At 40.2% G+C, this 19,867-nt stretch overlaps 1 protein-coding gene and 1 pseudogene across 1 annotated transcript; one reads left to right on the forward strand and one right to left on the reverse strand.

Annotated features, from left to right (window-relative positions):
• Nucleotides 1–16,654: 16,654 nt before the first annotated feature.
• LOC132642627 (auxin-responsive protein SAUR21-like) lies at nucleotides 16,655–17,507 on the reverse strand (annotated as a pseudogene).
• A 396-nt stretch (nucleotides 17,508–17,903) lies between these two features.
• Nucleotides 17,904–18,700, forward strand: LOC132642628 (auxin-responsive protein SAUR68-like). The gene has a single exon (XM_060359719.1). The coding sequence runs from the start codon at nucleotides 18,173–18,175 to the stop codon at nucleotides 18,608–18,610; it is 438 nt and encodes a 145-aa protein (XP_060215702.1). The 5' UTR covers nucleotides 17,904–18,172; the 3' UTR covers nucleotides 18,611–18,700.
• Nucleotides 18,701–19,867: the final 1,167 nt, after the last annotated feature.

Here is a 19,867-nt window from a genome sequence, read left to right on the forward strand (position 1 = left end):
TAAGATTTCTGTCGGCTCTGGGCTGCCAACAATTTTTCTCGAATAAGTTTCACCTTATCCACGGCCTGCTGGACCACATCTGGGCCAATCAACGCAGTCTCCCCAACATCAAACCAACCGATCGGTGATCTACACTTCCTGCCATACAAAGCCTCATATGGTGCCATCTGAATACTGGAGTGGTAGCTGTTATTATACGCAAACTCAACAAGCGGTAAATGGTCGTCCCAGCTACCCCTGAAATCAATAACACAGGCACGCAACATATCTTCCAATGTCTGAATAGTGCGCTCGGCCTGTCCGTCGGACTGGGATGGAAGGCTGTACTCAGGCTCACCTGGGTCCCCAATCCCTCCTGAAACGATCTCCAGAACTTAGCTGTAAATTGGGCACCTCTATCGGAACTAATAGACACAGGAACTCCATGAAGTCGTACAATCTCCCTGACATAAAGCCTGGCATAATCCTCAGCTGAATAGGTGGTCCGAACCGGAAGAAAATGGGCTGATTTCGTCAGCCGATCAACAATAACCCAAATAGAATCATACCTCCGTGGAGTGCGAGGTAGACCTGTAATAAAGTCCATATTAATGATCTCCCACTTCCACGTCGGTATCTCCATCTCCTGCAATAGCCCACTGGGCTTCTGGTGCTCAATCTTAACCTGCTGGCAATTTGGGCACTGGGCAACGAACTCTGTTATATCCTTTTTCATACCGTCCCACCAATACAGACATCGAAGATCATGATACATTTTCGTCGACCCTGGGTGAACAGAATACCTGGCATGATGTGCCTCACCCATAACCTGTCGTCGCAGTCCCGCAACATCAGGTACACATAACCTGCCCCTGAATAATAGTACTCCCTCGGATGTAATCTCAAACGGGGTCTGCTCTTTTTCACGGACTGCATCCCTATACTGAATCAGAACAGGATCCTCATACTGACGCCGCTTTATCTCACCCAGAATGGAGGAGTCGGCCACTCCTCGAACAGAAATCCCAGTGTCTCCAGAATCGGCTAAGCGGACTCCCAAACTGGCTAGCTGATGAATATCACGAACCATTTCTTTCCTACCAGACTGTACATCAATCAGACTGCCCATGGACTTGCGGCTAAGCGCATCTGCTACGACATTGGCTTTCCCGGGATGGTAGAGAATGTCAACATCATAATCTTTCAGCAACTCTAACCACCTCCGCTGCCGCAAGTTCAGCTCCTTTTGCCTAAAGATGTACTGAAGGCTCTTATGATCTGTATAAATGTCAACGTGAACCCCATATAAATAGTGTCTCCACATATTCAAAGCATGAATGGCCGCGGCCAGCTCCAAATCGTGAGTAGGATAATTCTTTTCATGTTCTTTGAGCTGCCGGGAAGCATAAGCTATCACCCTGCCATGCTGCATCAACACACATCCCAAACCAATACCAGAGGCATCACAATAAATCACATACCCATCTGGACCCTCCGGAAGAGTCAGGACTGGAGCCGTAGTCAACTTCTCTTTCAGCAACTGGAAGCTACGCTCGCAAGCATCTGACCACTGAAACTTAGCTCCCTTCTGAGTCAGCCTTGTCAAAGGCGCTGAAATGGAAGCAAACTTCTCCACGAATCTCCGATAATAACCAGCCAATCCCAGAAAGCTACGCACCTCTGTCGGCGTCGTAGGTCTAGGCCAATTCTTTACGGCCTCGATCTTCTAGGTATCCACCCGAACGCCATCAGCCCCAATAATATGTCCCAGAAATGCCACTGAAGATAACCAGAATTCACACTTAGAAAATTTAGCATATAATTCCTGGTGCCGAAGTGTGCCAAGTACCGTCCTCAAATGGTTCGCATGCTCTGCCTCTGACCGAGAATAAACCAGAATATCATCGATAAATACGATCACAAACATATCCAAGAACGGTCTGAATACCCGATTCATCAGGTCCATAAATACTGCTGGGGCATTTGTCAGCCCAAATGACATAACTCTGAACTCATAGTGCCCATATCGGGTCCTGAATGCTGTCTTGGGAATATCAGCCTCTCGTACCCGTACCTGATGGTAACCCGATCGCAGGTCTATCTTCGAGAAGTACCTGGCACCCTGCAGCTGATCAAACAAATCATCAATCCTGGGGAGGGGATATTTATTCTTGATGGTTACCTTATTCAACTGCCGATAATCAATGCACATCCGCAGTGAGCCGTCTTTCTTCCTCACAAATAATACCGGAGCTCCCCAGGGTGACGCACTAGGCCGAATGAAACCCTTCTCCAATAAATCTCTCAGCTGCTCTTTCAATTCTTTCAATTCTGCAGGTGCCATTCTGTACGGAGGAATAGAGATAGGCTGAGTGTCTGGCAACAGATCAATAGCAAACTCTATCTCCCGTTCGGGAGGAAGACCCGGAAGCTCATCTGGGAATACATCTACAAATTCATTAACCACTGGGACTGACTGAAGAGTCGGTGCCTCTGCCTCTAAATCATGAACACGGACCAGATGATAAATATACCCCTTTCTGATCATTTTCTCAGCCTTGAGGTATGAAATAAACTTACCCCTCGGCGATACTGTATTACCTGCCCACTCTATAACTGGCTCCCCTGGGAATTGGAATCGGACTATCTTCTTTTAACAATCAACATTAGCATAGCAAGAAGCTAGCCAATCCATACCCATAATCACGTCAAACTCGATCATATCTAACTCTACCAAATCCGCCTTAGTGCAGCGGCCACAGATAATCACGGAACAATCTCTATAAATCTGACTGGCTATAACAGAATCCCCTACTGGTGTAGCTACCTCAAAAGGCTCTATCGGTTCGGATTCTATCCCAATTTTATCAGCAACGAGTGGAGATATAAATGATAATGTAGAACTAGGATCAATCAATGCATACACATCACGAGAGAAAACCAGTAATATACCTGTGACGACATTAGGCGAAGCCTCCTGGTCCTGTCTGCTGGCTAAGGCATAAATGCGGTTCGAAGGACCGCTAGAACCCGAAGCTTCGCCACGACCCCTGCCGCGGCCTGCTGGTGCTGGAGTACCTCGCCCCGCAGGGCGCATCGCCACCGAGGCTGAAGATGAACCACCGGCTGACCCGGTAGACTGAGCTGAACTGCCTGTACCACCTCTAGCCGGACAGTCTCTCATCTGATGGCCCTGACGGCCGCACACAAAGCATGCACCCGTAGCTCGGAAACACTCTCCCGGGTGCTGTCTCCCACAGTAGGAACACAAAGGTCTGGGTGGCCTCATCTGACTGCTGGAACCTCTGTCCAACTGTGAACCTGAAGCCCTGGAGCTCGGGCCTGCCCCTGAATATCCGGCACCCTCAGATCTCCTGCCGGTAAACTGTGGGGGTGTACCCCGGCCTGACGGAGGAGGATGTCTGCCTGACTGCTGTTGCTGAGGCTGTCCGCCTCGAGAATCTCCAGAATAACCTGCGAATCTGGCCCTCTTGGGCGGCCTCCTATCCCGATCTCTGCTAGAATAATCAGCTCTATGTCGGTCCTCCATACCCAGGGCATAAGCCTGTAGTCGGGCAATATCCATGTCTGCCTGCAATGCCACCGCCATACAGCCATCAATCAAATAGCGGTCTAACCCCATCACGTATCTGTGCATCCGATCGGCCATATCTGCTACTATGGCAGGTGCATACCGGGCCAAAGAATCAAACTCCATATTATACTCACGGACGCTCCGACCCCTCTGCTGCAGATGCAAAAATCGGTCAACCCGCGCCCGCCGTAACTCTGGGGGCAAAAAGTGGTGAGTGAAAGCAGTCACGAACTCGTCCCAAGTATCTGGGGTAGCACCCTCACCCCTGGATAGCTCCCAGGACTCATACCAGTGAGCAGCAACATCCCGTAGTCTATGCGAAGCCAACTCAACAGACTCAGTCTCTGAAGCCATGACCAAATCTAGTGAGCGCCGCATCCCCCGAATAAAGTCATGGGGGTCCTCGTCGGGCTTAGACCCGTAAAACTCTGGAGGGCCACATAATAGAAACTCTCGAACCCTCAGGCTGTCACCCCTATCGTTATCATCATCATCTCTCCGCTCGCGTCTGCGAGCCTGTCCCGCTACCAGAGTGGTCAATAACTGCACAGCCTCTCTCAGTGTCCTGTCCTCCGCCCCTGGCTGAGGAGCTGGAGGCGCGGGAGCTGGGCATTAAATTCCAATTTCGCCCTTAATTCTACAGAAATTTGGGCAGCATTTCCCCTGTAAATAGGCTACCCCGAGAATTTAACTCGCTCAAAATCAACAACAACAACCACAATAACCAATCTAGTAACATTAACAACCAATCCGAAAGACAAAATACAATAATCGCTTTCTTTTCCATTTTTCGACAACTTACATAAATTCAATTCGACGACTTACCTTCAAGCCAAAATCGACGCTTATACATTCAATCATCAACCCGAATCCTTACCAAAAATATTCAAGGGCATTCTAAGCAATTCATACCACATTTCCAACAACCCGAATTTTTTTTCCAAGCTGGCCGAAAACAGCCCCAACCGAGACAGCCCTTTTTAATTTTTTTTTTTCTTCATTTCCAAATCATGGTTTGTATCCTCAAATTACATTCTAACAATGCTATCTCATCAATATACCAATTACAATAAATATACAATAACCTCCAAAAACAGTCTGCACATTAACAACATCATTTCGAGTCAACAAACATTCATTTCCAACATAAGATTCATAGCGACGGCGATTAAAACATTAAGCGACGTTCATTCGTTCATCGTCATATAATGTGACCCATTTCAATCAACACTATATATACACATATATGGATGATTCTCAGTTGTTCTTCACCTTACAATGATCCCAATCAACTAACTAAACATTAATTCATAATTTCAATCACAACACAACAACACCCATCACACGACCCACTTCCAATCATACTATATTTCATGATTTCCAACCACTATAAGATACTACAACATGAATATAACCTTCATAACACAAAAACATAATGAATGCTTACCTTCCTTCTTCAACTTTCCAATAGCCTAGGGTTTCCAAAAGATGAAAATAATGGGTTGATCGCTCCAACGATGCTTCCACGCTACTTAGGGACCTCAATATAGTGGGTTTACATCAATGGAATAATTTTAGAGGAGCTAAAAAGATGATCTTGTTTTTCTCTCCTCTTAGCCGTGAGGTTGGAGTTGTTGTTCTCCTCCTTCTTAATTTTTATTCTAAGTGTAGAAATGAAGAGAAATGACTTAGAGGTCATATTTTTAAGCTCCCACTAAAATATCTCCATGTCCCTATGGTCCACGCATGTGTTGGACCAATTAAATTTGGCCACACAATGTGGGGACCCCTTTAAATTCACACGGCCACATGGCCCTTTTTGCACAAGATTTTTAATCCTAATTTTATGAATTGTGGTCCCAATTTTCCCTAAGTGTTCAATGCCATCAATTTCATATATAATTTGTGTCTCAAAATAAAATCAAATGGTCAAAAGTCCCGACTTCAAATCCCGGAATAATCTTGGCCTTAAATTATCATAGTTAATCCGGGTTGTTCCAATGTATAAAAATAAGGGACGTAACAGAATGTGGGCCATATAATACGTCGAAGATCGCATTAATATCGCTTAACGTTTCAATTGTCATCGTTATGAATTCTAGTTGGAAATGAGCAATTAATAACTCAAGATTGATGTTGAGAATTTGTGGGCTGTTTTGAGGATAGTTGTGCGTTTGACGTAAATGGTATATTTTATGAAAATGACATCGTTATATTGTGGAGTGTCGATACAAAACACGAATTGAAATTGAGAAATGGGCACAGTGGACTGCCCTCGGCTAGGGGCTGTTTTCGGCCACTTTTGGAAAAACTTTTGTGGGTTATTGGAAATATTATGTGAATTGTTAGAATGTTCTTGAATGTTGTTAGTATGGGTTCGGGTTAATAATCGAACGTATGAACGACATTGTGACTTGAATGTAAGCCATAGAATTGAATAATTGGAAAGTGGTCGAATGATGTAAAAGAGAGCTATTATTGTTGTATTACCTTTCGGATTGATTATTAATGTTGTTAGGTTAGTTGTTGTTGTTGTTGTTGATTGATACGGCCGAGTTAAATTCTCGGGGTAGCCTATTTACAGGGGAAATGCTGCCCAAATTTCTGTAGAATTAAGGGCGAAATTGGAATTTAATGCCCAAAGATTCTTTAGCTAATGTTTGGCATTTTATGGCTTATTTTTAGATCGTGGGCAGCCCGAATCATAGTTTGGACTTAGCTTGAGTTGGATCATATTGGAGAGCGTTTGAGGTATGTAAAGCAACCTTCCTTCTTTTGGCATGCCTTAGTTTCACATAGGCTAGATTAGAGCTTTAAGGGAATTCCAAATTCGAGATCCGAGCATGTTATGATCCATATATATATTCTTTGGCACTCTTATGTATGTTTTTATGAAATATGAACCATGATGTATTTGAAGTAATCGCTTTCCGAAATTCGCATAGAAAATGTTCACTTTAAGGAATTTTGTAATCTCTGAATGCCATATTTTTCGCATAGAGGCTCGGATCGCTCCAATAATTTTTATAGGAGTTTGCTTGATGTATAATGGGTATGTTTTTCATAGGCGGGCTCAGTTCGGGTCTATACTCGTCCGTGGGTCCCGCGACGCCCTTTATGTAAATTCGACAACTTTGAATCAAAAAGTGATAATTATTATTCCGATTTCGAATATGACTATTTTACTTATCCTCCGGATTTATAATAATGATTTTATGCATATGATTCCTCACTACTCCGCTCGTGCCTACTATGATATCGTTCGCCGGTTCCCGGGCCGGTTCTGTTGTCGTGCGTTTTTTGATACATTCCGGTGTTATGCTGTGTTTATGGTTCACCGTGCTCCTCGCTCGAGGGCCGGGTTCCACTTATGTTTGGCGTTATGCTGTGTTGTGATGTGTGATGGCGATTCGGAGATTTGAAACTTTCTAGTGTTATGCTGTGTTGTGGCGCCATCGACAGGCGGGCGACCACATTTTCCAGTGCCCTATGCATAATTTATACTTTGGAAATAAACATTTTGATATGTATTATTTTCTATATATCTGATTCGATTATTATTCAGATTTATTTCTGTACCTTCTGCTTTGCATACTCAGTACATATTTCGTACTGACCCCCTTCTCCGGGGGCTGCGTTTCATGCCCGCAGGTACAGACGCACAGCCTGGTGATCCACCTGTTTAGGACACCCTTTCTGCTATTCGGAGTGCTCCTCTCTTTCCGGAGCTTATACTTTTGGTATATATATTTATTAGTGCATTTGTATATATTCGTTCATGGGTACGGCGGGGCCCTGTCCCGTCATATGATTCTGTCGGTCTGTTTAGAGGTCTGTGGACATGTTTGTGGGTTAGGGTCTTTCTGTATGGATGTATGTACATGTCGTTTGGGCGATCCCATACGCCGAGGCGGCCGGTCCGCATATGTTGTTTGGGCGATCCTATACGCCGAGGCGGCCGGTCCGCATATGTTTATATATTGCTTAGTTAGCCCTGTGTAGCTCTTGTTGGTATTTTCTGCGTGCAGGGTATATTGGATAGTCCGTAAAACAAAGGAAACTCTGCCGAAATTTTCTGAAAATTACCTAAATTTGAAATAAAGTCTTGTCGGCTTCCGCCATATACTAGAATGAGTTGATAGAATTCGAGATAATATTTGATAGATGGGTTCGGGTGCCCAGATCGGGCACTAGTCACGGCCTACGGGGTTGGGTCGTGACATTCAACTTTGGGGATCATTACTAAGCAAGTGTGGGTATAGAACTTGGGGAGATTATGTTACACCTTGGAAAATTCCCTGTTAGCGTACAGTGAGTAGGATAGCAAGGAACATGAGGTATACGATGATTTGGATAAGTAAGAAACATCCTTTGATGATCTTAATCGAGATTCAAAGACATTTGACCAAAAGGAAGAAGTTTGGTAAAGAAAGTAAAGGATATGTTGCGTGTCGGGTAAGAATTTCGAGCGACGATTAATGGTGGCATAATGATGACTTGGAGACGAGTGATAACATCCCTTAGATTGGTATTGAGGTTCTAAATAAGTGTCAAGAAGGTTCCATAAGGATTGGAGATCAAACGAGTTGACGAGAACGAAAACGGAACCACTAGGTATTATACGGCCCAACATACGGACCGTATAAATTATACTGGCAGTATGTTAGGCCGTATAATTGGTCAAGAGGGGCAGAACATTCTGGACCAAACATACGGTCCAACATACGGTCAGTAAAAAATATACGGACCGTATGTTGGTCCGTATAAGTTGATTGGGCCAGCTTTTAATTCAATATAAGGGACCCTTTTTCATTTCATTTTACTTCATTCCCACTCTCCACAAGTCAAGAACCCTCTAGAATATTCTCCATCACTCATCTACAAGAAAATCAAATCAATAACACCAAATCCATGAAAACAAGTGTATGAAACCTAAGTAAAAGTCATCCAAATCCAGAAATCCCAAGAAAGGTGAAGTAGGGTTTTGGTGCTAGAAGAATATTTCCATTCAAGGCTTGTTCAACCATCATCTAAGGTAAGTTTCATGACAATACCATGTTTTTTAAGGTATTGGAAGGCTAAGACACTTGAATTGTAGAAAGACATAGAAAATGGGTCATAAATGAGTGAATAGTGTCATGGTTGAATGGTAGTTGGATGGAATCATGAATGTTGGTGTGTCATGATTACGAATATGTTATAAATGACGTTGAGACCATGAAATAAGTATTAAATATGAGAAAACGCGAAAATGATGCTATAACCATAAATTGTGGAGAAATTGAAGAGAAATTGTGAATCGTGATAAATGTATTCAAATGATGATTGTTGTTGCCATATTGTGAATGTTGATATGAACGTTTGGGAGTTGATATAGAACATGGGAAAGGTAGTATAAACAAAGTAAATGCTGCCCAATTTTCCCTAGAGATAGTAGCGCGCTATTATAGTCGATTAACTAACGTTAATGCGAATTCTCTCTTGAAGGTAGAAACGTGACATTGGAGGAGAACAAGCGAACGCTAGCTTAGTTAAACGTAAGAGGTATGTGAGGCTAGTCCTTTCTTTCTATGGCATGAATCCGATGGTATGATTCTCCTTCCTCTCCATGAATTCTCTCTCTATATATACCGGAAAGTCAAGAGTCTATGATCATGAATAGCTATATGAGATAAGAGATATGTTATGAGTCCATGATGATGATGAGCTTGAGTCTAAAGATTCTAAAGTTCATGATATGACGTCCATATAACGCTAATGATGTTGTATGTTGTATACACTCACCTCATACATTATTCCCTTCGAGGTGAGGCAGAATACCATTAAGTCAAGTATGTCATGTATTGTATACACTCACCTTATGTATTGTCCCTTCAAGGTGAGGCAGAGTACCATAAAGTCGATGATGTTATGCATTGTACACACTCACCTTATATACTACTTCCTTCAAGGTGAGGCAGAATGCTTGTGAATGCTTCATAATGAAATCGGGGGATCACGACCTTACGTCACCCCAATAAAGTATAGTCCTCCTTGAGTCTTCATGCATGTATTACGATGAGCATATTATGATGAGCATATTATGATGAGCATATGATGATGATATTACACCGTACCTATATGGTCGGGCAGATATACACACCACTATAGTGGGCAGCTTATACCCCGGACGCGGGAGGCCTGGACGCAGGTTAATTATTATCACTGTGTACCTCTATGGACGGGCAGTTTATACATTATCACACCGTACATATATGGACGGGCAGCTTATACATTATCACACCGTACCTATATGGACGGGCAGCTTATACTTATACATTTATGCATATATGATATGATGATGAGTATGAGTAAGACAGCATGATTTATTTCTTTTATGATTCACAATCAGTTACAGATTGCTCCTCATTTGATGCCTCCTCATTTCATTGATGTTTCATTATTGTTTATGCCTCTCATACTCAGTACAATGTTCGTACTGACGTCCGTTTTATTTGGACGCTGTGTTCATGCCCACAGGTAGACAGGGAGGTGATCCTGATCTAGACTCATAGGAGCTAGCAGCTGATTTGAGAGCACTCCATTGTCCGGAGGTGCTTATGATTATTCTTTTGTGTATATGTATTTTGGGCATGACGGGGTCTTGTCCCGTCCTTATGTCTAGCACTCCAGTAGAGGCTCGTAGATCCGCAGTGTGGGTTATATGGTCTCACGAAGATGCTATTATGTATATATATATATATATATTATTTTTATTATTTTGATGGCCGAGAGGCATATGTATATGAAAGTATTTATATTTTCAAATGAAAGATGTTTTCCTTATAATTTGAGTGTGAATTTGATAAAAGAGCGTTTAATAAGCATGATAAGTAGTAGAACGAGTGGTGCTCCCGTCACGGCCCCTAGTCGGGTCGTGACAGATTAGCTCCTCTGAAGAAGGACAAAACTGCTTGGTGCAGGTCAATTGCAATAATAAACCAGGTTTTTTTATAGAAATAAGCACTAAGCCCATTTGGTCCAGGAGCACTGTCTCCATCCATAGAGAACACAATGTTTTTGAGTTCCTGAATTGATGGTAAGGCCATCAACTTGTTGTTATCCTCCTCAGTAACACTTCTCTGAAGAATGTTGATGGGATCATGAGAAGCCTCTTGATTATCATCAGTGAAAAGTCTCTAATAATAACTAAATGCAGCTTCTGCAATGGAGTCATTACCCTCAATCCATTGGTCTTGCTCATCCATAATTTTCTTGATTGTCAACCTTTTTCTTCTATCTTTGATGATGCTATGGAAATAGGCAGAGTTTGCATCACCCTCTTCTAGCCATTTTACTCTAGCCTTTTGTCTCAAAATGGAGTCTTGGATTTTTAGGAACCTAGTGAATTCAGCTCTACATCTTGACAATTCCATTCCGTTTTCAGCATTATTATTGCTAACACATTTGTCTTCCAGCTCTCTCATTTGTGCTTCTAGTCTTTTAGTCTCCTCATATATATCTCCATAAGTTTGCCTTGACCAGATGCTAAGGTGCTTACAAGTATTCTTTAGCTTTTGATGCAGCCCATAGAGTGGATTCCTATAAACATTTTAATCCCAAATATCTTGTACTGTTTGTTGAAATTCTGGATGATCAGCCCAAAATTTTAAGAACTTGAAATATTTAATAGTGGCAGCAATATCATTATTAATCTTGATGAGTAGTGGGGCATGATCAGAATGAGTGACTGAAGAAGCATTAAGGCAGTCAAACCAGAGAAAATTAAATACCATTCTATCTAGCCTCTTCCAGATGGTGGTGGGTGGGTCTCTATTATCACACCAAGTATATTCAGACCCACAAAATCCAACATCTTGAAGCCCGCAGTCATGAAGGCAACTCAGAAATTCTAAGCTTTCCTCCATCCTATGATTTCTTCCCCCTTTTTTTTCTTCTGCACAAGTGATAACATTGAAGTCACCCATGACAGCCCATGGTTCTTGCATAGTAGCAGCAATATTCCTAAGATCCTCCCACAGTTCCTTTCTCATATCTTCAGTGCACTGGCATATACAATGGTTAGGAACATGACAGGATCATTAGCATGCTTGATTTTAATAAGGACTTGTTGCTCTCTGTCTTGTATAATATCAACATCCACTTCATTAGTCCAAAACAACCATATTTTATTTGAGCAGTTGTGAGAACCATAGTGCATACCCAATCTTCTTTTGTACTTATCAATTTTGCTACTGTAAACCAAAGGTTCCTGCAGACAAAACAAAGGAATTTGAAATTGGAGTTTGAAGTTTGAAGTTTTTCAGTCTTTCCATTGACCCACTGGGTCCTATCCCCCTAATATTCAAAGAAATGATGTTTATCATTGAAAACATTATAGAGAGGGGTTTCTTTGGGAGTTTGTGTTGTCCGTGTTCTGTAGGATGGGTTGAAAAGAGTTACCCCCATGGTTCGTGAGACTTCTAGGAGATAGGTTGTTGGTGTAAGTGGTATTTTGAAGGTCTTGGTTGTGAGTCATAGAATGAGAAACATCTCTGTTATTTCTCACTACTTCATCATCAGAGTTGGAGTTGAAGTTACCTTCATCCATACTTCCCTGAAGATTTTCAGTATCCATGTTGATATCTTCCATAGCATCTTTGTACAGGGAATTATCATAAGAAATGAATTCAATTTCACTTTGATTATTTGGGCCTGGTGGATCCGGATCCATAATAGAGACACATCCATCTACTAGTCCCTCAATCTGTATACCTGGATCTATTTCACTATCATTCACCCCAAGGCAATGAACCTCTTTATTGGAACCCTTCTTATTCAATTTGAGATGGTCTAAAGGGGTCCAAGTAGTAGGAACAATTATTTTTTCCAGGGTAATACCTTCAGGGATTACAATCTGCTTTTTAAATTTCCTTTGCCCTTTGCCTATCTTTGCCTCTACTGCTTTGTTCATGGTGATTAGTTTAGTAGCTTCACCCTGCAGTTGAAGTTCAGCACCTTCCATACCAGGCCCCTTACAGTTTCTCAGGCTTCTACTCTTTAGGTTGCTTTGATGTTTTTCCTTCTTCTCTTGGTTTTTTTTTTTTTGCTTTGCTTGTTCCTCTGAGCCCTGTCCCATCTGGTCTCATTGATTGGATTTGGAACCTGCTCTTGTACTTCTTTTGTGATGTTCTGAACTATTTCCATTTTAGATTTACCAATGTTGCTTTAATCTTCCATTTGTTGCCTCGCTTCTTCATGGTTTTGAGTTTCCTCCAGAACCTGGAAACTGTTTTGATTACCCACACCATATTGACTTCTAGTCACCATTTTTCCTCTCCCAAATCTCTTATCAACATATTTCCATCCGTCCTCCTTTTTATTAGAGGAGTTTTCATTGCTTTTTTCCTCCTGATTGTCTCCTTGAACACTTTCAGGTGCTTTAGTAACTTTGTGTCCTCCAGTTTGTGGAAGCATTTGGGCCTTGCTGATGTATCTTCCATTGTTTTGTTGTCTAGGATTCTCTTTCCACTTTTGCAAACTTGTCCCGCTATTGAAACCATTATTGTTTTTGTTGATTTCTTTCTGCATCATAGGGTTGGCAATTCTACACTCTTCAAAGGTATGACCTTGAACTTTGCTATAGGAGCAGTAAGTTGGGATAGTTTCATACTCTACTTTCTGGGCAAAATCTTCCAGTTTTCCTTGAATGTTCCGAATTTCAACATTGATTTCATGTATGAGGGGCTTGATGAGGTCGATTTCCACTCTAAGTTTAGCAGTGGTCGGTCTAGTCTTTCCTATAGTTGCTTTGTCCATAACAATAGGATATCCAATAGGGCTGACTATACGACATAAAGCATCCCATTCATAATAGTGCCAAGGTAGACCTGGTGGATTGATCCAAACCGGAGCAACCGTGGTATCGACCTCCGATTTGAAATTAGTAGTCCATTTAATGATTTTCATAGAGTTTTCACCTTCAAAGTGTATGAAATTAAGGTCATATACTGTATTGAAATCTTCTTCGTTTTCAACATCTATGAAAACATGTTTCAAGTCTTTTGCCCCAATCTTGGCAGTGCCACCAGTTTGTCGAAATCTGATCTTATCTTTCGGACGTCTAGTTCGAAGGAACTTACCTATTATAGTTCATCGGCAAGTGGTAGCAAGCAGGTTATTCTCTTCCTCCGTGAAGATCACTGTATGTTTCCCTTCAATGAATTCTTGAGGTCGTGAGGGAAGAGAGATTTTTTTCTTGTAAGAGCTCATAGGGCAGTTTCCCCATGCTCCCGCATAGGAGGGCTTCTGATAAAAAGATTTTGCACCACCACCATTTGAGTTTCCCTGCTCAAATTGGGGGATGGGGAATTGGGTTTTTTGGCTTGGGTTCGAAAAGGTGGTGTCCAAATTTCTTAGGTCAGGGGGATCTGGGGGGCAAAGGAGGGGAGGACCGAAGATATCGACAGAGATGCTCGTTAGATTGACAAATTTCCGGTGAAAACTAGCCGCTTCCGGCTAGAATTAGCCGTTAGTGACTGCTTTTCTTGAGGAGAGAGAAACAAATATGAAAGTGTACGGAGACACTTTGACTCAACTTAACTTTGTACTGTACTTCCCCTTCTTATTTGCCCCAAGAAAGTGGAAACCTTCTTATTTGCCCCAAGAAAGTGGAAACCAACAGCTTCTTGTTTATTGAGTCTATGACATCATGTTCTGTAAATGATAGCCCAAATTAGTATGTATAGTAGGTGAAAAATAGACAACTGAAAGCTTGTATAATTACAGAGTAGCGCTAGTATTTTATCGCATGCAATCAACTTTGTCCATCAAAACTTACAGATATATGAATCACACCGACGCAAGTCTGACATGAAAATATATTGTAAAAAAATTTAATTAAATGAAATCGCAAGTGTTCCTCTTTCAAACTTACTTTGCAGTTAAATTTCATACTTGATCAATCTAGATTGGACGGAAGCTACAAACTACAACAACCATTTAGAATGCAATTTAAAGCTCAGTGGTCATTCATATCCATATGTACAAATAGATCCTACCAGTTTCTCTCAGGCCACAATACCAGAGCCCGGGTCTTGAAAGATGGAGACACGGTCACAATATATCAAGATATTTATGCCTTAATTTCAATATAACTCAAGTAAATAAGTCACAATATCAGGACACATTGCAAGACAAATCATCTGTCAAGAACAAGTAGTTTAGTAAGTTGTAATGAAGCAATAAGACTTTGAATAATGCATTTATGTAGACTTACAAGACCATTTTCTCCAATATGCTTAGTGGGACTGAAGAGTATAGCAGCCTACGATGGACTATTTGGTCAATGAAACAGAATTTGGTATCATTGTAGAGCAACCAACATTTCTCTTGCTTCTCCGACAGAAGTCATTGGTTGCTTAAATTTAGAAATTGAGAAAACATGGCCAAAGAAAGCATCAAATTCTGCAATTCCCAAGCATCCAGATACTTCAGTAAAGAAACTAAGCTTATCATGCCATTTTCTCATACTGAACTCACAATCATGTGATTAAACGGCTCTTTTTCCCTTTCATTAGACATGGTGTGGAGTTTGATGTGCCCTGGAATTACGGCATATTTGATGCTTTTTAACTACAAGTTCTACTTGTTTTGTGTATGTTACAGGTATTTAGTAGTCGGGATGCAAAAACAAGCAAAAAAATAGGAATTTGAAGACACAGGCACTGTCTGGATAATTGTACAGACCGTCAACATGTCGATGGTCCGTCAATTGGGTCGTTCTTCTGCAAAATCAGAGAAGTGTATTTTGGGTGAAGCAACAGTACGGTTAAAAGGACGGACCGTCGACATTCGACGGCACCGTCGAGTTGCATCATCTTTAGGAAGAACTGAAGCTGGGATTCTTTGTCAGATTCATCAAGTGAACTGTCGACATAACGACGGTCCGTCGAGTTACATCGGCGGCCCGTCGAGTTGCGCATCGCAGGGGCTGTGTTGTCTTTATTACTTCTGAGTTTTGGGACTTGTATAAATACCTGATAGGGTTTTATTTTTACATCATCTGTGTTTAAGACTTGTATTGAGCACTTTGAGTTCTTAGTGCTTTTCAAGGGTTTCAAGACTATTCAACTATCGTTCATCCTCAATTCTCGTTGTAAGTTTCAATAACAATTACAATTACAATTTTTTGTGTGATTACAAATATCATGAGTAACTAAACTCCATATCTAAGATTGTGAACACATGGTGGATGTTATATGTGTTAGGTTTTAAACATTAATAGACAAATTGAGGATTGCTAGTATATAATTACTTCTTGTTCGTTCATGTGGATTAATAGTTGCAAATATTGATCTAAGCCATAAAGTCTGCTATTCTTGGGAAAGTTAGCGGGGTTTGATAGAAGTAATCATTAGGAACTCGAGGCGTTATCGTTTAATAAACTCACTTAGGAATAAGAACGAGTTTAACCTAGCATATTTAATCGCTCTTAATAACAGTCTTCTATGTTTGGAAAAATCGTGAAGATAAATACCTAGTAGCTATTGGGAATATTATTAGGTCACATAGAGATTAAGTGCATACGGTAGTCAATCCATAAGGATTATATTACGTTTATACCTAGGGAATAACATCTAACCTAAGTGGTGACACAATCTTGGATCTTTTAACCATCTGAATTTACAATAATCAATATTGCTTTTAGTAATAAACAATGATCTTTTACAACTCAACGGAATACGAAATTAAGACAGCAAAAGAGTATACAACTTATTTGGTAATCTTTTCACACCCTATTCCCTGTGGGATTCGACCCCAACCTTGTTGGGTTACTATATTTGACATCGTCTGCTTTACCCCATTCAATAGGTGTAATTTGAGCGTATCTGCACAGAAGCATGCTCAGATTTACTATATATTTGGACATCTAGGACAAGTAAATTTAGGAGTTAAAGAGGGTCCAAGTTAAAGAGGGTCCAAGAGCTGTAAATAGTGATAGTAGTACTTAATTGCTGGTGTCGATAAAGCCAGCAGCATAGTTGTGCAAAATATCAGGCATATCCATCTACTGTATGAGGAACATGAACATGTAAAAGGTTTGAGTCTTCTAATCAATTGACATGAAAAATTTGCTTGAATAAAAATTGGGCATATCCATTTGACAGAGGCTAGTCATTTTAACTCAAAACTTTACAAGCAGGAAATCCTTGTTTTACTACTACTATACAAAATGGTTAAGGAAAAACAAGAAATTGTTTTCTCTCTTTGTCTACTATCTCTAATCTTTATCATTTCTAATTCTACTTCTTTACATTTCAAGGGCAGAAAAATTTGTACCATGATCCTACTCATTGTCTCCTTAAACGGGAAGTGAGATCAATGAACACATCCTCTTCGCAAGGTATTGTAAGACCACCCATTGGATGATCAAATCCAAACTCTTCTTCAGCTTGAGCTAACAAGTCTTCAAAGAAAGGCTGGCTCAGGTATGATATTGGCATGACAAATCACTTCTTCTGGCTCTATCCTACATATACTGCACAATGTCCTTTTGGAACACCTCCAGATGTTGAAGACCTCCTTAAGAACCGATTAGCCTGAACAAATGGAGTCACTTTGATAGCCATTTTCTCAAGAAATAAATATGATGCAACTCTAAATGATGAAGGAAAATAAAGAACAAGAACTTTGAGAATTGCACAAAAAATGGAAGTTTTTTGAATGCCAGGATACTTGTGTGCTTTCAGAAATGTTCGAGTCTGATCTATATATATAAGTATATCACAAGTTTCATATCCAAATGTTTAGTGGTTAAGAGAAATTGGCGACTACTGGTGAGAGACAATGGCACATAAAGGTTCACATGGTTTTGCCTACTCTGCTACTGTCAAAGTATTCAGAACCATAAATTTGTTAAATAACAACACTAGGCCCTACTGCTTCTCATGACTTTGAACAGAAGAAGAAACCCTTATAATAACATCCACAAGAAAGGATAAAGTTGATGAATTAGTTCAGGACCACCTTATTTAGATGTTAGGTGACACAATGCCAGATAGAAATAGCAACAGAAATGCCACAAGAGAAATAAAGATAACATGACACCAAATATCACATGGCATTGCCTTCTAGATCTTTGACAAGCACTTTGATTTTTAGGCCATATTTGTGGAATAACAACAAATTTCTCATAACCTCGATTAAATGAACTTGTCTGTTATTTTAATCAATTAAATAAGAAAGAACAATTGAATGACTCATTCTTTTTTAGTCCCTTTCAATATGTGTGCTTTATCTTAATCCTACTTCTACTTAGCCCATTTGTTGTTATAGTGCCACATAAAAATGAAGATATGCATTAACTTCTCTTCTTTAGAAAACTAAACAACCAACCATATCCACAATTCATTAAGTCCCATATTCAACATCAGCACATGATTCTGCCTTGGCTACCTAACTCAGGATGGCAAGTTTAGCTACAATTCAAAGTCTCTAGCCTCAACTATAAATAAACTGCTTCTATGAGCCATTTTAATCATCAAGCAGATAGAACTTAATCAAACCATTGAAGAGATCATCAACTTTTTTCTTTCCTATATCCATAAAGAAATCAATATGATAAGTGCTAAGAAACTTATCAAAATGGCAAGGAAATGGCAGAAGTTTGCAGCCAAGCAGAGGAAGAGAATTTCTTTTCCAAGAAACAATTACCATGATGCAGAGAGTTATAGCACATCATCTTTTACAGTTGCCAAAGGGCATTTTGTGGTTTGTACAACTGATCAGAAGAGATTCGTGGTTCCTTTGGCTTATTTTCAACATGAGGTAATCAGACAACTGTTGCACATGTCTGAAGAAGAGTTTGGACTTCCAAGTGATGGTCCTATTATGTTACCATGTGATGCCCTATTCATGAACTACATCATATCACTCATCAAAAGCGGTGTACCTGTAGATCTTCAGAATGCTTTGTTCTTATCAGTTGCTTCAAGCCGATGTTCATCAGCTACATGCCTTCAAGAACAAAGAAATTCCCAAGTGCTAGTTTATTGACCTATAATAAGTTTTGAAGTAGATACAAAATACTCCACAATTGTATAGAATTTAAAATTTCATTATTCATCAGATCTCCAAATTTTTGTCCCCTAACTGTTTAATTCTTTGATCATTTAGGATCACTAATTCGTTCATATGCTTTCTAGTAGTCCTATTAACTCGAATTGATCTCCATTAACAATGACAACATTTATTGACAATGAATGAACAAAGAATATGATTTTAGACTATAACACGACATGTAATATAACATTACAAAACTTTAGTATTCTAACCAATAGTGTTATAGATCTCGGTGGGTGTCACCCTTAATATCCAGATTGTGGCATAATCAAACGATAAGATGGTATTTGCGGTTCAAAAAAGTTCTGCCAATAGCTGAATAAAACCATCTCTTCAAATAAGATACATAAACTTCTACATTGAAACAAAAGACAAGAACCATCGTACATCTATGTTGCACTGGTTCTTATGACATTTATTTTTCTCAAGTAAACAACATCCCTAGTTTCAATTATGAACATCCTTCACTTCCTTCTAGATATATTACACTACTTTGTAATGAATGATCTTTTCATCTTTCTTCATACGCACCCCTTCACCAAAGAAAAGAAAAAGAACAAGAATTGAATTAATTGATAAAGGGTGGTTTCTTTGGATGCTCTCCCCTCATTTGTTTCAACACTGTCAACCAAATATTGAGTTTTCTTAGTGTTAGTGTGTCACTTGAGTAAAATTATGAGCATTATTAACTCACAATATTATCAATTTACAAACATTTACACATCCTTATGTCACGTCCTTAGTCTTCAACTAAGCGCACGTGCGGCACTTGACAACTCGCTCACGTTCTTGCACAACTTGCTCACGATCTTGCTATGCCAAGTCAGCCTAGTTTACTACACTCAAGATCGCTAAGGGAATAGTAATTGAGAAAGACAAGAGAAATTTGCTAGAAGGAAGCTCTTTATTAGAGAGAACTTGAATTGTTTTGCTTGATGATTTACAAATGAATGACCCTCCTATTTATACTACTCACCTAGGGACTAGTATGTAAATAATAATTATTATACAAGTCCTTACATATTAACAAATAAGCCCCTATTCTAGAAATCTCTACACAACTAGATTATTCTAAGGACTTTCCATGCAATTCCATAAGGTTCTAAGGTCTTCCATGAGAAATCTCTATATTTCTCTAGAACCTTCTCACATAAGCTAGCCTCCTCTCCATGTAAGCATCCACAAAAGCTT

Source organism: Lycium barbarum, chromosome 5 (genome assembly GCF_019175385.1).
Source record: "Lycium barbarum isolate Lr01 chromosome 5, ASM1917538v2, whole genome shotgun sequence".
In the NCBI taxonomy this organism is placed as follows: Eukaryota; Viridiplantae; Streptophyta; class Magnoliopsida; order Solanales; family Solanaceae; genus Lycium; species Lycium barbarum.